At 52.1% G+C, this 16,626-nt stretch overlaps 6 protein-coding genes across 6 annotated transcripts; 4 read left to right on the forward strand and 2 right to left on the reverse strand.

Annotated features, from left to right (window-relative positions):
* Positions 1 to 102: 102 nt before the first annotated feature.
* Positions 103 to 2,533, forward strand: N0V89_008997 (uncharacterized protein; the record flags this gene model as incomplete). Its single annotated transcript, XM_056217750.1, has 2 exons — positions 103 to 2,342; positions 2,428 to 2,533. 2 exons carry the CDS (start codon positions 103 to 105, stop codon positions 2,531 to 2,533), a joined length of 2,346 nt encoding a protein of 781 aa, XP_056069306.1.
* Positions 2,534 to 5,795: 3,262 nt separating this feature from the next.
* On the forward strand, positions 5,796 to 6,988 carry N0V89_008998 (uncharacterized protein; the record flags this gene model as incomplete). Its single annotated transcript, XM_056217751.1, has 2 exons — positions 5,796 to 5,801; positions 6,332 to 6,988. The coding sequence occupies 2 exons, from the start codon at positions 5,796 to 5,798 to the stop codon at positions 6,986 to 6,988; spliced, it is 663 nt and encodes a 220-aa protein (XP_056069307.1).
* Positions 6,989 to 7,317: 329 nt separating this feature from the next.
* On the reverse strand, positions 7,318 to 7,867 carry N0V89_008999 (uncharacterized protein; the record flags this gene model as incomplete). Its single annotated transcript, XM_056217752.1, has 2 exons — positions 7,318 to 7,328; positions 7,570 to 7,867. 2 exons carry the CDS (start codon positions 7,865 to 7,867, stop codon positions 7,318 to 7,320), a joined length of 309 nt encoding a protein of 102 aa, XP_056069308.1.
* Positions 7,868 to 9,178: 1,311 nt separating this feature from the next.
* BAS2 (Biotrophy-associated secreted protein 2) lies at positions 9,179 to 9,555 on the forward strand (the record flags this gene model as incomplete). The annotated part of the gene is made up of 2 exons (XM_056217753.1): positions 9,179 to 9,209; positions 9,263 to 9,555. 2 exons carry the CDS (start codon positions 9,179 to 9,181, stop codon positions 9,553 to 9,555), a joined length of 324 nt encoding a protein of 107 aa, XP_056069309.1.
* A 602-nt stretch (positions 9,556 to 10,157) lies between these two features.
* Positions 10,158 to 12,167, reverse strand: N0V89_009001 (uncharacterized protein; the record flags this gene model as incomplete). Its single annotated transcript, XM_056217754.1, has 1 exon — positions 10,158 to 12,167. One exon carries the CDS (start codon positions 12,165 to 12,167, stop codon positions 10,158 to 10,160), a length of 2,010 nt encoding a protein of 669 aa, XP_056069310.1.
* Positions 12,168 to 14,971: 2,804 nt separating this feature from the next.
* On the forward strand, positions 14,972 to 16,602 carry N0V89_009002 (uncharacterized protein; the record flags this gene model as incomplete). Its single annotated transcript, XM_056217755.1, has 4 exons — positions 14,972 to 15,169; positions 15,215 to 15,319; positions 15,367 to 15,734; positions 15,786 to 16,602. 4 exons carry the CDS (start codon positions 14,972 to 14,974, stop codon positions 16,600 to 16,602), a joined length of 1,488 nt encoding a protein of 495 aa, XP_056069311.1.
* Positions 16,603 to 16,626: the final 24 nt, after the last annotated feature.

Below are 16,626 nucleotides of genomic sequence, written 5' to 3' on the forward strand. Positions count from 1 at the left end.
TTCTATTGAAAAGTTCGTGTTTCGATCCTCGCATCTTTCAGCCTGGCTGATGTCTTTCGCTTTTCGTCGATGAATCCTAATGTTTCTCTATTCTTAACATCCATGTATACCAGAATATTCATAACAGTGAGCTTGGTGGCGCACTGGCGGTCTGTGCTAGCCGTACCGACATGGCCAGCACCTACTGATGAGTTGGAAGATATGATGTTCCTCAATACAGGCTACCGATCGAGGGGCCTAGCGAATCTAGTTACGCCTTGCTCGAAGGGACTCAACACCAGCCGGGTTACGGCGGCCGAATGGCTTCGGACTGCCTTCCATGATTCGATTAGTGGTAACATATACACCGGCGCAGGTGGACTAGACGGATCGATTGCATGGGAGCTCGACAGCCTCGAGAACGAAGGGAATTTCGCCGACGATTCAGTAGCCGCCTGGGCACCCTTTGTCTCCGATTTGACATCCTTATCCGATGTGATTGCTGCCGCGACGTACGTCTTGACACGTTCCTGCAGCAATATCAGTGTTGCGGTTCGCGGCGGCCGTGTTGATGCAACCGAAGCTGGACCCAGCGGATTCGTGCCTCAGCCTCAGAACGCTGTCAGCATCTTTCGAAATCAATTTGCAAGGCTGGGTCTGGACGACCAAGGCATGGTTCAATTTATTGCCTGTGGTCATTCGATTGGCGGCGTCCACGGTGGGGATCATCCGGAGATCACTGATTCAGCTCTCGCGAATTTCGACACAACTCCTGCTGTATTGGACAATCAAATCGCTGTCGAGTATGTCTCGGGAACCACGAATGATCCTCTAGTAGTCGGGAAATCGACAACCAACACAAGGAACTCCGATTTCAGAGTGTTCAGCCAGGCAGATAAGAATGCCACTATCAGATCGCTGGCAGCCGATCCTCAACTGTTCGCAAACGCTTGCAAATCGCTTTTCCAGACAATGATCGATCAAGTCCCAGCTGGAACCCAGCTTTCGGACCCTATTGCCCCGTATGAAGTCAAGCCGTATGCGTTGCAGCTTACTCTTCTTGATGGTGGTTCAAGAATCAGATTCACCGGCGACGTTCGGATCCGCACCACCCAGGGGACTATCTCGCAAGTGCAGCTTGTATACACCGATCGCAATGGTGCAGTGGCGCAGACACCCATCAGCACCTCGGTCAAGGGCACTGCTACAGGCTTCGATGATAGCTTTTCCTTCTTTGGTTTCTCCACAGACCTTCTCGTGGATACTTCGATTTCATCGTTCAGAGTTTCAGTCACCTATAGCGACTCCACTCAGGCCACGTATGACAACAATGGATCCGGGTTCCAGGTGGTGGACACCGTCATCTACCAGGCTCCACAAAGTTGCTTAGACTCTTCCGGAAAGCTGACAGTCGTCGCTGCTGTTCGTAATCAGACAGTGCCTCATTTACAAGTCTTGATCAAGGTACCGCAGGCTGAGCCGAATCCTGTGCCTTCGATCTCTATGAGTACAGTGCCTATGGCGGCCCAATCTGCAGTTGGTCCGTACCAACTCTACTCGGCTGACTTGGCTTTCCCGAATTCTCTAGCTAATCCGCCTGTGTTTGGTGTTTTTGCGGGCAGTGTGTCGGATTCGAGGAAGAGTGTGAGCGGCTTGCCCACCAGTTGCAATACGTTGGCGCCAGCAAGACAAAGTTCTCAAATAAAAACATCGAGCTCGGCAACGACACAATCTTCGATTAGTAGCTCTTCCTCTGCGATCGTGTCAACCACAGCTACGCTGTCGAGTAGTTCAATCACTTCCTCCGACATTGTGTCAGCATCTAGTGGGACGTCTACCCAGAGTTTACATGCGACTGGATCATCAACCTCTTCGTCTACCACTCTTTCTCCATCACCAACACCCTCTGCAAACGTCTCATTCCAAGGCTGCTACTACGACGCTGTCAACCCCCGAGCCCTCTCAGCGGAGTCTACATCCTCCTCCGACATGACCGTAGAAGAGTGCGCAGCAGCCTGCACGCAATACCACTACTTCGGCCTAGAATACGCTCGAGAATGCTACTGCGGCAACACTCTCGACTCCGCCAGCACCCAGCAGCCCGCCACCGACTGCAACATGCCGTGCAGCGGCACCTCCACGCAACTCTGCGGCGGCCCCTCCCGCCTCAGCCTCTACACCAACCTGCTCTACTCCCAACCCAGCAACCCACAGATCCCCGGGTATGACTACAAAGGCTGCTACAGCGAGGGTACCACCACGCGCGCGCTCCTAGGCGCGAGTTTTAGTGAAGCGGACATGACGGTGCAAACATGCGCGTCGCTTTGTCAAGGGACGGCGTACTTCGGCCTGGAGTACGGGCGGTACGTCCTGTCCTCCTTTTCCTCCCTTCATCTCCTCTCCCCTTCTCCTCCCTTCTCCCCTCCCACATTATACTAACACCCCTAGAGAATGCTACTGCGCCCCCACCCTCCAGTCCTCCTCCTCCCCCTCCCCCAACAACCTGCACCATGCGCTGCGCCGCAAACCAAACTCAGTACTGCGGCGGGCCTAACGCCCTTTCCTCTACGTCAACAGCACCGCACCCCAGGTCCAGGTTATCAACCCGATAATAAACAATTACACATACGCAGGCTGTTTCGTAGACGCCGTGACCGCCCGCGTGCTGAGCGACGTGTACGTTTCTGGCGCAGACATGAGTGTCGAGAAATGCGCGGGTGTCTGTGGGGATATACGTGGTTTGGCACCGAGTATGGGGCAGAATGTTACTGCGCTAACGTGCTCGGAAATGGAACCCAGGAGGTGGAAGAGGGGAGTGTGGGATGGTGTGTGTAGGGGATGGAGGGGAGTGGTGGGGGTGGGGAGGCTGAGTTTGTATCATTATTATGGGGGAGGGTTGAAGATAAGATGGGTTATCCGGAGGCGAGGTGTGTGGTTTGTCATTGACTAGTGATATAGTGAGATGAGGAAGTGTTTAGGGCGTCTTTTGTTTGCTGGGTGGGGTGGTGGGGTGGATTATGTGGATGGATGGGGAAGGTGGGGCAAGGACTTGTAGTCGTTGCCCTGTTGTATCTTACACGTGGGTGATGAGTAATAGCAGTAGGGTGCAAGTTCTTTACGCACTGGGTTCAAGAGTAATAGCGTGCCTGAGAGTTCTGCTATGTCCAGAGTGCGTATGTAGATGAGATGGCGAATGTCGGGTATGTGAATTAGAGTACGATCGATATCTCGCGGGATTCAGAGTAGCATACATAAGTGAGACTTGCCTGGTAATTCTTGGCTCACGCTGTGAGGAAAACGCGATGATAGTTAAAAAAGATTAGTGGAGGTGTTGGGGGTGGGCATTCGTGACGAGCAGGAACTGTTTGTGATTAGACAGCTGCTTCCTGAAAACTTGCTGTCATATGCACTTTAGGGTGGTAACGAGCAATGTTGTCTCGCAAACATTGGGTTGTCAAGTGTGAATGACATAGTCACCAGGTCGCGGTATACATTGCTTGCTATTTATTTGTGACAAGTATGAGCACTCGCTGTGCTGTGTGCTGTGTGCTGTATGCTGTGTGGCTTGCGGTATGCCGTATAAAAGGCCGTGAAGCTGTCAACCCATTTGCATCTCCATGTCTTCCCTGGAAAACTTGACCCTGAACATCCTTTCTATATAGCTGTCTGATTCATTTACACCCGATAGATATGAGTGTACCCATTTCAAGGCCGTTGCGTCTTCAGCAGATGATGGACCTGAAGGTCTTGACCAGGCTCCTCTAATGCAGCCTAGTATGTGATTGGTGGCGTGTGGGGGAGCATTTTCAACCTGCACACGGTAAACCACGGTCCACGTCACAACACAATCTTGGAAAACTTCAATCAAAACACCCCACAGATCGCACCGATCCACCTGCTACCTACTTCACGCCCTGGGAGAGACAGTATTGTAAGTGCACTCTGGGATCCACGCCAGGCGCTTGGACTGATCAAATGCAAAGGCAACTTGCAGCGTGAACTGCGTCGTCACCTATCTGCCTCCACCGTCCACCTCGACACTCGAATCTCGTCTCTAATAATGGGGGGTTTCCCCTTCATGAAGCTGCCTGGAGGTACGTATGCCTCGAAGCGATATCGTAAACAGTAACACTAATCCACGACAGAGATCCGGAACATAATCTACGAGATCCACGCCGCATCAGAGCCTGAGCGCAAATTCCTCCGTCGCCCGAACGCTGCTCAACTGTACCTGAGCATGGAGCCCCGCCGACGCGCTTCGCCCTTGCGCAGACCTGCCATCAAATCCGAAGGGAGTACCTTCCCGTCTGCTGGAAGGCTTCCCGCATCAAGGTTCGTTGGGAGGATGCTGCCACATTCTTCCACGAAATCTTTCCCCAGAACGACCGCGTAATCACCAATAGTGAACGCGCCCCTCGGAAATTGACAATCCTCGTTGGTCCTGACCACGTGGAGTACAGCCCCGGCCTCAGCCTCGAGATGCTTCCCATTGTCCAATTGCGCGGGATTGCGGGCACTAAGTGCTCCTTTGACGTCGACGAGGACCGCATCCACTCTGTTGACGAATGCGAGAACGCTGAGGTGGACTGCCAGAACATGGAGTCTTTCTTGACCTGTCGCTCTGATCAGTACTGGCGCGATGTGACTCTCGGCAATTTCAATTCCATCCTCTGGTCGCGGTGTGTCCGTGAGGCAAGCACGGTCGGCTCGGTCAAGTGTTGCCAGCAAGTGCAGGTGGTTTTCAAGCAACCGTTCGCGCCGCGGGACTGGGAAGTGATCGAGGGACGCGACTGGCCAATACTGTGTTCGCCCTCTACCACGAGGTGTTCAAAGAGGACCTTCACGGGTCGCTGGACTGCAAGTTCTCTATTACAGTCGTCTGAAGTATCCTATATTACTGTCGCGAGCACCAAGTTCCTTAGGGGAAAGGTGCAAATGCGGCGAAACTCTTTCGGTCCTTGAATCTTCGAAATTTTCACAAACTTGGAACATTTTAAATGGCTCTTTAGAATAGCTTTGTTCGCGTCTACCGGGATGCAAATGAGTCTTTCGAACTACTTCGCACTGATCGGCTCTTACAGCGATTATGCACTTAGAGTAGATCAATTGTATGTAATAATAGATCAGAATAGACTTAACTTATGGAATGTTGTTCGTGCCTAATAATTGACTAGGTAAGCTAACTACCATTCCATGTCCCAAATCATCTTGACTATGCGCCTTTGGTTATGTTAAAGCCAAAGGATAGTGTGACGACTATTTTACCTCAGATCAAAAGGTTATGTGGAGGTTTGGAAAATGCAGATGGCCAGCGAGGATGAGTCTATTAGCGCACGGATAGCTGTCATCGCCATTGTTGAAAGCTTATGAGTCCCTGTGTTTATTTCTCCAGTATTTCTTAGAGCCTATGTGATGACCTGTGGGTCGCGTGATGTGTTGAGCGGTTGCGAAGCAAGCTTTACCACCTTCTAGTACCTGACCGCGTGTTATAGGCATGTGAGCATAGCTATGCTCTGTAATGTAGTCTTATCCAAACATTTGGGTTTAATATGACCAAATCACATGAATACCGTCTATAGACTAACCATGTTACTATTTGAAGCTCGCAGAGCCAGGTCCGGAACCTGGGAGTATATGTCCACTTTGACATGGTCTATATATTTTGAATATTGAAGTTCAGGGACGGGCGCTCCAATCTGGGACTTGGAAACGAATCGCTCTATGCCGTTGAGCATACATATCGACGGGGAGTTGACGCCAGAAATTTTCAACCTGCGGAGAGTTCGCTTGGAGTTCCCTTTAGCAGCAGAAGGGCAATGAGGGTATGGTTAACCGGGGGTAGCACCTTGATGACGTGATGCGGGTTCTGTCAAATCTTGAGTCGCTTTGTGCGCCCCTGCCGAAATTACCACACCCCACACCCAACACCACATACTCCTTAACAGCACCCCGCAGCTGTTTTCACGACCGGAGAATCGTCAATTTGACCTTGTACAAGCGTGCTACGGCGACAGCGGCAAGTTCTTCTCGGGCTCAACGCGCGCGCAGGTAACAACGGCACACTAAGAAGCTCGACCTTGGTATGAGTAGCACATCATCAGGAGGTTTATATATATCTGACAAGACCCAGTCGCTTTCAGCGCCCACTACTTCTGCACCTTTCTAAAACCACCCGCCCACCGATATTATGGCTTCTTTTCGTTTCCTGGACCTGCCCGGCGGTAATTGTCTTCACTGTACGGGAAAGTAACACTGCTAATACATCGCAGAGGTCCGCAACCATGTATATAGGTGCCTATCGGAGTCGGAGCCGGTTACTATACTTTACCCGTCTCTGCCTCTCCAAGTACAGGACCAGAACGGAGCGCCGGAACCGCCCGCACTTCGCTCCAGCCGCTTTGCCCTTGCGCAGACTTGTCGACAACTTCGACAAGAGTACCTCACGATCTGCTGGAATGGCGCTCGCCTCGCTGTTCGCTGGAGGGATGCACTTGCCTTCTTCAACACGTTCTATACCCCCGATGAACGCCACATCATCACCAACATCCACCGAGCGCCGCAGCGTCTGACAGTCTTGGTCGGCGCCTTCCATGTGGCTGGGCCAATCCTCGAGATCCTGCCATTCGTTCAGATGAGCTTGATCACTCGGACTACGTGCTTCTTCGACATCGACTACTCGAGCGTTACCACCACTCGCGACCGCGATTTGGCCGAGGAAGACTGCAACACCATGCACTCCTTCCTCGCCTGCCGGGTCAAGCAGTGGCGTCTCGACGTTACCTCCGGCAAACTCCGGTCCATCAAGTGGAAGCGCAACTACTTGCCGGCTAGGCCGCGCGCACGCGTTTGGGTCCAGTTCAAGGAGCCCTTCGCTCCCCAGGATTGGGCCGTGATGGCCGGTCACTACTGCCCGAAGTATCTTGCTATGACCGTCTTCGCGCATCTGAGCGAGGCCGATAGGTTCGATCTGCAGCAAACCTTCGGCTGCAAGTTCAGCGTGACGGTCTAGTCTACACGCGCTATTCTTGTTGCGTTCACATCCCTGTGGACTTTGGGAACTACAGCAAATGAGCGATGTCCGGCATGGAGTATTTCGGAACGTTGGTGGATAAGGAATGAATGTTTCTGCGGCCTTGTTTAAAGGATCGCACGATGTCTGTGGATGGCTTGGGGTCGTCTCTAGCGACCTGATTCACGCATGCGAAAAGAATCATCTGCTATGCATTCCCCTAGCATACACACTCAGTCTGTACATGGATCACGACTCAACCCGTGGCTAAAGTCGCCCGTTTGAATGAAACTCATACCTTTACTTCCTGCTTCAATGTCAACGTCTCGTCAGTTGGCCCCTATGGGGGCGTAAATGTCAAAGTCTCTTCAGTAACATTCTTGCTCAAAGATTAAAATCTACCTCCTTCTTTAACGTCAGCAATTCAAAGCTTGTCTTACACCCCCAGATGCCGCTACAAGTCTGCCGTCTGACCTCCACAAACCCTCTTCTGCGCCAGTAATCACCATTGACACATTCTGCGCAAATAATCCACGCTTGTACCGCATGTATCCTTCCACTTTCGGACTCTGTTAGCATACTCCCGTTATTCCTTGCAACTTGTATCTTTTCTCGCTCTCTCCCAACAATGAGTTCCTCAAGCGTCTTTAATAGTCCCATCGCCAAGCCTTTCCTCCTGTACTTCTCGCCTTCGTCTACACAAACAGTCTTGACCTCCCATCCCACCTCGTCTCCAGGATCTTCACTTTGCCACCCACCTTTCCAAGGCACAACGCCTGCACATGCTACTAACTTCCCTCTCCTCGTCTCCTTGTCGCTGCTCGGCACTTCAACGCGCGCCTCTTCGTCCATCTCGGATTCGTCCAAGATGACAACCATGGTGCTTTCATCGGCAGCAAATTCGGTAAGCAATTGTTGCGTGCTTGGGAAACGTGATTGTGGCCGGTAAGTCCATTCCTCAGGATGACTGAACGAGTAGCGAGAGAAGGCCTCGTTGCAAAGGTCGACGAGGTGTTGGGTGAGCTTGGGGTTAGTTTGGAGGTCGCGGGTGGTGAGGAATATTGGGGGCGTTAGTGCGGTGGACATTGTTTTCTTGAATTACGCTGGAAAGCGAAGACGCTAATGCATTGAGATGTGTAAGACGTCGTGAATTTAAACATGGCTCGTCCTTCCCCAAGGCCATTTTATGGGTGGCCGCTTGAGTCATACGGTCTGATATCCTAACGCCTTGCGTCTAGTAATCGGAGAAATCGTGCAAGCCCACTTCTTTCCTTGTATTTCTGGACCTTTGGCGAAGGTCTAGAATTCGAATCCTCATCGCGTGGATGTTATCTTGCCCCGAGCCCCGAGATGAAGAGGGTGGATGTGAGCTTTCCGTTTTCGGGTTAGCACGTTCAACTAGCTTGCACCGCGTCATTCGCATCCATCATCGACGAATGTCACTGTGGACATTAAAACTGAAATTATTCTGAAAGCAACAGACTTTGGTTCTTTCTAATTGAAAGACTCTTCGCGAGGTTGTCAGAGCGACCTGTTAGCACCAAGTAATATCGTAGATACATTCTCTGCTTGATATATTCTGCAGACATGGAGCTGATGAAGACTCAGATCGTCCATACAAAGACTGTATCTCTGCCTCATAAGTTAAGCAGCCCACATCGAACTGAGTTGGGTCAATGAATCAAGGCGCACTTCAGTCCGGTAGTATGCGATTCGGCACGCGGCAAATACGAAACACCGTGTGCACCATCACCGCATGGATCATGCGCCACGTATATCTTCCCGCCATTGGTCGATTACTGCTTAGCATTGCCTGAGCACATTCTGCCTAATTACCAGGCACGATATCGAAACGCTGAATAACGACATGCGGTGTGCTCTGCAACGTCTTGTGCTACCAGCGTTGGCTTGGTCATGTCAGGCTGTGCCGGTTACGATGGAGACAAGAGATGATCACACATATCGTGCAAGGCTTAATATGAAGGGTGTTATGGGAAGAGCAAGCGCACATGCGTGGCGATGAGCTGGTAATTATATAAGAGTTGGACGCGGTGTGAGGCATCGAAGCATCATCGCTACTTCCCTGCTCTACCAACATTCACTTCATACCGACCCGGTGTCGTTCATTGATATCATCTCTTCCAATCAATCGTTTAACGGATTATACCCATTCTCTACACAATCTTCAACATGCGCTTCACCTTCGCTACCATTCTGGCTTGTACGCTTCTGTCTCTCGAATCATCTACGGCTCGACGCTAACGTGTACATTAGTTGCCACCCTCTCTTTCGCACAGATCACACCCAACGTCGCTGGTGCCAAGAACGTTGGAGCAGGCAACGGCGCCCAGTTCATCACTGGTGGATGCGTTGCCGACGCGGACTGCAGCTCTGCGTGCTGCGCTGATGCCTCGGGCGTAGGTGTCTGCAGCGCCGAGGCAGCACAGTTCCAGAATGGAAAGAACGGTTGCGGATTCGCGGACCCGAATGCCGATGCTACGATTGCGGCGGCTCAGGCTCAGGTTGAGAAGCAGGGATTCAAGAGGGTTGCTAAGAGGGACTGCTAGAAATATCACTAGAAGGGATGTGATGAAGGGCAACTGTGCCAGTGGCTCTCAGACTCGTCTAATGACTACTTATTGAAATCATGTACTCCTCGACCTTGACCCGGGTGCTCATGTCATCGAATAGACCTGCTTATTGAATTCGCCGACACCCTTTCTTCAATTTGAACGGTGCGCATGCCTTCAAAGAGAGAGACTTTCCATACGCATCCTATCGCACATGAATCTGTGTGCGTGAATTCGGAATCAAACTTGTCCCCTGTGCGAACTCCGACACCAACTTCATTACTAAGCCCATTACCAACTCCAATAACGAGTCCATTACCAACTCCAATACCAATTCCATCATCAGCTCCATTACCAACTCCATTACCATGTTTCGAAAACAAAAACCAACGCAGATAAAACACGCCCACAGTACACAAGAACAGAGACGTGAAAAGGTTTCCAAAAACAGTCCGCCCAGCGCGCGAAGATGAAGACGATGCTTACCTCGCAATGCTTGGAGTAACTCCGGTACCTCTGCCTTTTCCTCTTAGCCAAGCAACACGAGTGCCGACGACTTTCAAGATCTTATCATCCAGTGGCATAACCTTGGTGAACAATTACTTGTTCACAGCCTGTGACTTCTTCCCGCCCTTCTTCTTCTTCTGAGGGCTACCGTTGGGCCGATAAAGACCAGGCGAGCCTCCAACTGAGCTCTGCGAGCCCGCTGTGGCGCGATTGCTCGTATTGGTATCCACTGACATGCGGGATGGCGCCCTCGAGACATATACCGGACCGTATACGCGCGCACCTGGAGGAGGCATCGAGGCCGTCGCAGTTGAAGACCATGAACCCGAGCGCGAGAAATCGAACAAGTCTTGTGCAGAATCTCGCCTGTCCGGGCCGGTGACGCCTTGTAGCTCGTGTGGGTATGCGTGCAGGAAGTGGCAATAAGATCCATAGTAGCAGTATCCTTGTGCGTAGTTTTTGCAAAGCGGCTTCTTGTAAGGAGGGTATTGTTGTTGGGGATTGGAGGTGCCCTGCCGCTGCAGTGATGGCTCGAGAAAGAGGGGCCCGGTATATGTGTAGCCGTTCGTTATGTTGTGGATGGGCATCTGAGGAGCGGGGACGAGCGGCTTCGGGGGTAAAGAGTGCTGGGAAGAGAAGCCAAGACCAGGCGGTGGCATGATTGTGTTGCGGACGCCGGAAACCGGTTGCAGCCCATCTTGTTTGCTGGAAGTCGTCTGAGCCATCGTTTGCTGCATCGGCAGCGGTACGGGTTGGTTGTCTCCGATCTTCTCCGTCGATGCACCCATATCGACTTTGTTAGTTGCCACAGCCCCATGCACATTACCTACGGTAGGGATCAATCCTGCAGCGAGCTTCTCACCAAACTCCCGGGCTTCTTCCTTCGTGGGTAACCCACGCTTCTTGATTTTGAAAAACCGATACCACGTCTCGTGACCATAGTACTTCTTCTCCTTCTTCTCCAGTTCAAGCTCGGCGTCTTTGTTGAACTCCGCAGGAGCCCGACCAACTTCGAGATCACAAACATTGAGCTGTACCCTACGAGCGATACGGCCACGTACCCACTCGGGAGCATCGGGAGCGATACAGACGCCATAAGCGTCGTATGAGATCCCAGGGAGGCCAAGGCTCTTGACATAAAGCCGGATATCATTTTTAGTTCGAGGGACGCGCGCCGCCACGGATCGAGCTCGGGGGACCTCCGCGTGTTGCACAGCTTTGGTGAAACTCTTCAAAGACTCACTGTGCTTGAGAGCAGAGCTTGTGACCTTGGACTGCTCTAGGGGTTCAGTCTCCACGAGTTGCACGTGAGCAAGCAGTTGAGCCTCAACAATCGATGGGTCGGGCACTGGGGCGGTGTCCGTTTTAGTCACCTTCGTCGCCTTGTTCGGCAGATCCCGCCAATGAGAATACAGGGCATGCGAATGAGTAGTACTGGCGAAGCCCGCAGGCTTCGATGTACTCTGCTCTGTCTTTTCCCCCTGGTCCTCAGTCGCCTTGGCTTTGTTGCGCTGTTTCGAGGCCTTCTTGTTCTTCTTCTTTGTTGCGTCGTGAACAGTAGAAGGCGGAGCAAGCATAACTGTGCCTACAGCGCTCTCTCCGTTCTCGGTGGTCGACGTGATGTCACCACTTGGTCTTGCGGTATTGGCTGAGGGTTTCTTTTTCTTGCTAGCGGTAGCTGTGCGCGAAGCTTCGATCATAGACGCCTTGGGCACGCCTGGTAGCTTCTGATCTCTGTTCGCGGTCGCCTCGGGTTGCTTTGCGACTGGAGGTTCCTTCTTTTCTTTCCAATCGCTCTTCCGAGGGGGCGATTTCGGTGAAGTGGCGGTAGCATCAGATTTCGCAACGGCGGGCACGTATGCCTTCGCAACACTATCATCGGCAGGAGCAGTATTGACGATGTGCAACTTACTCGTTGCGGCGGCCGAGTTTTGCTCATCTTTATAGACGGCGGGAGGCTGGGTTTCTTTGCTGGTGGGAACCGCAGTGTCCGCGCTGACTTTATGGAGGGTTTGTAAAGGGTTGGAGAGGTGAGATGGCGACTTTCGCTTACCTTGACGTTGATTACCAGCTACAACAGCTGCCCAAGTGAAACCTGCCATTTCAAAGCGAGGGGGTGGGGTAAACGATGAGCTGAGTGATCTGCTGCTAAACGCGCAGCACTTGAGCGTACGAGTGAGGGCAAGCGAGGTGGCGCGGTGTGTTTGTATAGTTGGTGATCTCTCCGGGGGGGAGATTGTGTTTTGGAGAACTGATGACGTCGCTGTTGATACATAGGCGTGGTCAATGCGCCCGTTGCTGAGGTGAAATCGAAGGTGAACAACAAGCTATGCGACAGACAGATATCGGCGGCATGGCGATGGAAGGTTCCCCCGCTCGCAGCGCAATTCGATCTCTTTGGGTTAATATCAGCATGTGGCCTGGACAGGATAGCGGCATGGGTGCAGGTCTTCAGACACTCTAGAAAACTGGGCTTCTATAATTCCGACTTTCTTATCCTTGAGCGTTGCCCGGAGAGCAGTCTGAAAGTTCTAGACCAAGCAACTAGGAGGCAAACACACCAAACACATTGTGAATCCTCATCATAATTTGACACGAAAGACTTCTCATATTCGCAGCTCTTATATTCCCTTTTCATTCCAACCGTGCTCGAGATGCTCCCGTAACTTTGTAAGGTCGTTACGCACATCTTCCTTCTTGAAGTTCATCCTCGTACGCCGTCATCAGAAGTACGGATCGTTGAAAGATCAAGAAACAGACCGAATGAACAAGTTCAAGCTTAGACCGGACAGGATTGAAGGGAATACCAAGTCGCTGATCCCTGGATTACCGGTGCAGGAATCAGATTACTTATGGCTTGGCACAGTTGTTCCTGCTGGTCACTATACTCTGAACTGAGTAGTAAGCAATCAGCTGATCGCTCTCGTGCTCGCATAGGGGCGAGACAAGTGCAGAGCCGAATCATCTCTTCGAGTGAGTTATTTTGAGCGAGCCTAGTAAAGCCAGATCGCATGGCATAGACCTAGACTCGTGTTTAGGCCTGAATTACAGCAGTAAGCCGCACTGAAGGACTTACATACGGTTCAAGTGTTTAGGCGGTAACCAACAATAAACATTCGTAAGCTGTCTTTTGCTCATAGTGGATAATGTTCAAGAAGATCATGAGTATTCTGTGCAGTAGGAAAAATGATTCCATATGACGACCGTCGCATCAAGCCAATCTTTAAGAGCGGGTTAGACCTTGAATCAGTGGATAAGAATTCCCCAAAGAAGATGTTTCTGCGTTAAGTAGACATATACGTCATACCTTATACGTTTCTGTAATATAAGCATGCAACTAACCTCGTACCGTCAATGAGCAAAGAGTCGAGCTACGGGAGCCTCGTGACCGGTTTTCGCGCAATTATAATTGCATACTCAAGCTACCATGGGATTCTCCCAGGACTAAAGTGGGCTCGGTTCCCAGTCCCGCTTGCTAGCAGCACCTCCCGGCATTGCCGCCCCCAAGAGCAGTGCGGCTGGCGAAGTGTTGAAGGTGCGGAAGCCGCAAGCCTCCCACCTCCAGACGATTGGACAACATCCTTTTGTACAATAAATGCCTGAGGACATGCTATCGATCGCAATCGGCACCAGTTTGCCGAAGGGCACCTGTCGATGAAGACGCGAAGGCGGCGGCGTTTGCGTGGAGACCAACCGAAGCACGGGGACGACGCGCTACAGAGTGAAACAAGACGCGCTTGCACAGGCTGCAGTATGTACTGAGACGGAAATCTGAGTCGAATGCGCGTGGGCCACGTTTCTCGCCTAGGACGCTCCGGTGATCGGTCAGGCAGCGGGTGCTAGGTACGCAGCGCGCGGATGCCGCCTCAGCACGACGTTCGAACACATGTTCCGAAGGACTCTATGATCTGAGCTTGAAGACTGGTCCGTTGTTCACGCTGAGATAGCAACGATGTTGAATGGCGGTGAATGTTGATCGGAGTAACACTGTGAACGCTGAAGTCAAAGCGCAAACGATTCGCTAAAGCTATTCCGTTCTCGGCTAGCTCAGCCTGTCGTGATGAAGGCTGCTCCACGTGAGACCGCCTGCAGAGCGCCACGGCGCCATAGAAGGTTCCATGCGTCTTCCCATCTTTTCAAGACCAATGGCGCTATCTTGCTGACCGGCTCGCCAGGGCGGAAACGACATGTCGTTTATTAAAAGCAACCGTGCTGTGCTTACATTCGTCCGTGCGCCGGGGACTATCACCACTCGTTGAAGTCCGGCGCCATCTTCCCACTTTCTCCCACGCCCCCAGCTGCCAGTCGCGCGGCACTAGCCTCTTTCAGCAGTATCATTGCGTCTGGCTGGTCCGCACGCGTCTCATGCATACGATGCGGGCCTAATTGCTGCTCCGGTAGCCCACGAACCCTCTTCGGTCCGCCTATGCCCACGATGCACCATACACCCATGCGCTAGGGCTGTGTCGGCCACCATGAGCTCTGCCACGATGAGATGAGTCGATGCTTCGGTAAACCCACAATTATTCCCAAAAGGCTCGTGTTCCCAATAATTACGTGGTACACGTGCAAAAGGCGCCTTCGGGCTTCTACAACGCAGCCCTGTCTGGCGTCGGGATCACCCACAGCCCCCATGCATCCTGTAACCGTCCAATGTCCTGAATTCAATAAGCCAATTAAGCTCCCACTGCCGGATCCTACACCTACCCCGCGGCGTACATCTGGTTGCGCGCTTCGATCCGAGCGCCTTACGCAGCATCTATCTAAAGCTCCCATAGACCCCAGCGTCTGCGCTGTCAACTCACGTCGAATTCGCTGGCCGTGTGGGCCGGTGCGCAGCCCTCACATGATCTCGAACGCTTAGCCTTGTCGTCGACAAACGTTCTTACAGCGACGACAATCCAACATGGACCATGTGGTGGACATATTGGAGAAGAGGCGGACAGCCCCCATGGGAGACCGCGGCACTGTCATCAACATTGTGTCTTGGCTGTTGACAGTCGTCGCGATATGCGTCCTCACAGCGAGATTCACGATGAGGCTTTCGATTAAAGACAAGACGCGTCGATTTGGGCTCCATGATCTTTTCATTGTTCTGGCATTCGTGAGTAGAAGCCAACCTCTGCCAATGCAAAACTGACGTAAATAGCTGTTTAGCATCGGTCAAACCATTGCCGTGTCCGTGGAATCAATACAGGCCCTGGGCCAGCGCCGAAGCGACCTTAGCGCGAATCAATTCATTATATTCCAGAAGGTGAGTTTGTTGTAATCATAGTTCTGACGGTATCCTGACTCGAACAGACTGAGTATGCCGGCTGTATACTCTACATTGCGAACATGGGCTGCGCTAGGATATCTCTATGCTTGCTCATCAAAGACATTCTTCCCGGCTCGACGGCACGCATCACGGCTCTCATCTTCGCTGCATTCACAACCCTCTGGACAGTTAGTGGTGTCCTTGTAGCTGCATTTGCATGCTCACTGCCCAATCCGTGGCAGTGGGGCAACGGAGAGACATGCATCAACGTTTCTTACTGGGTCAACTACGTCGGAAGCACGAATATTGTTGTTGAAATACTTCTAATCTCGATACCCCTTTGCATATGGAACGTCCGAACCTCCGCTGGCCGGCGCATGTCTGTTTCGCTATTATTTTTATCTCGCCTGAGGTACGTGTCCGCCCAGAATAGCTTCAGTCTTCACCGCTAACAACCCTGCAGCGTTGTTGCCGCTGTTGCCGCGCAGCTACACTTCTTTAACCAACGTGGTACTGGCGACGTCACTTACGACTATTGGCGTACCGTGCTCTGTATTCAGATCGCGCAGAACCTGTCCGTCATCACCGCCTGCCTCCCTAGCCTGCACCCTTTCATAGTCAAGATGCTTGCTGGTCTCATCAAGAGCCCGGATATCAGCAAATCGACTTGCCGCGAGAAGATAAGCATATTATCGCGCTTCGTCGGACAGAGGCACTTTGATTCGATGTCATCGCAGTCGTCCAATATGCCCATCAAGCAAGAGAAGGAAGAGGTATACTGCGCGCCGCTGGCGACTTGGGGGCTTGATCGAGCATCCACACACCTCACATCGCCCCAATTCAACCGCTTCCCCGTGAACGTTGCGACACCAAGAGACAGTCCAGAGCCGCCGAAGGACGTGTTCATGCGCACTGTTGAGATACCCACCAGCGCCTCACGCTCGGCTAGTCTTAGGCGGAAATCTACAGTCCGCAGCACACGCAGCACAGTTCGCAATTCGCGAGGCATCCCTCAGATCCCTGAGATCCCCAAGTCGCTATCCGAAGTGGGCGTCCTGCCGATGATAGATTGGGACACGGATAGCAGCGTGAGCGATAGGACGGACAGCCAGCAGAGCAGGAGACCGCCTTCGGACTACATATTCAAAAGATCTAAAGTCATCAGCGTGCCCGAGGAAAGTTATCTGAAGGACCAAGGGGGAGAGGGGCAGTACTACAAAAAGTACTACCCACCGTTACCTAGCCCAAAGGTCCCCAAGAAACCTCCTAGAGCATTTTAGAAGCACAAAAAATAGATGAACGTT

Source organism: Didymosphaeria variabile (assembly GCF_027946475.1).
Source record: "Didymosphaeria variabile strain IMI 356815 chromosome Unknown scaffold_6, whole genome shotgun sequence".
Lineage (NCBI taxonomy): Eukaryota > Fungi > Ascomycota > Dothideomycetes > Pleosporales > Didymosphaeriaceae > Didymosphaeria > Didymosphaeria variabile.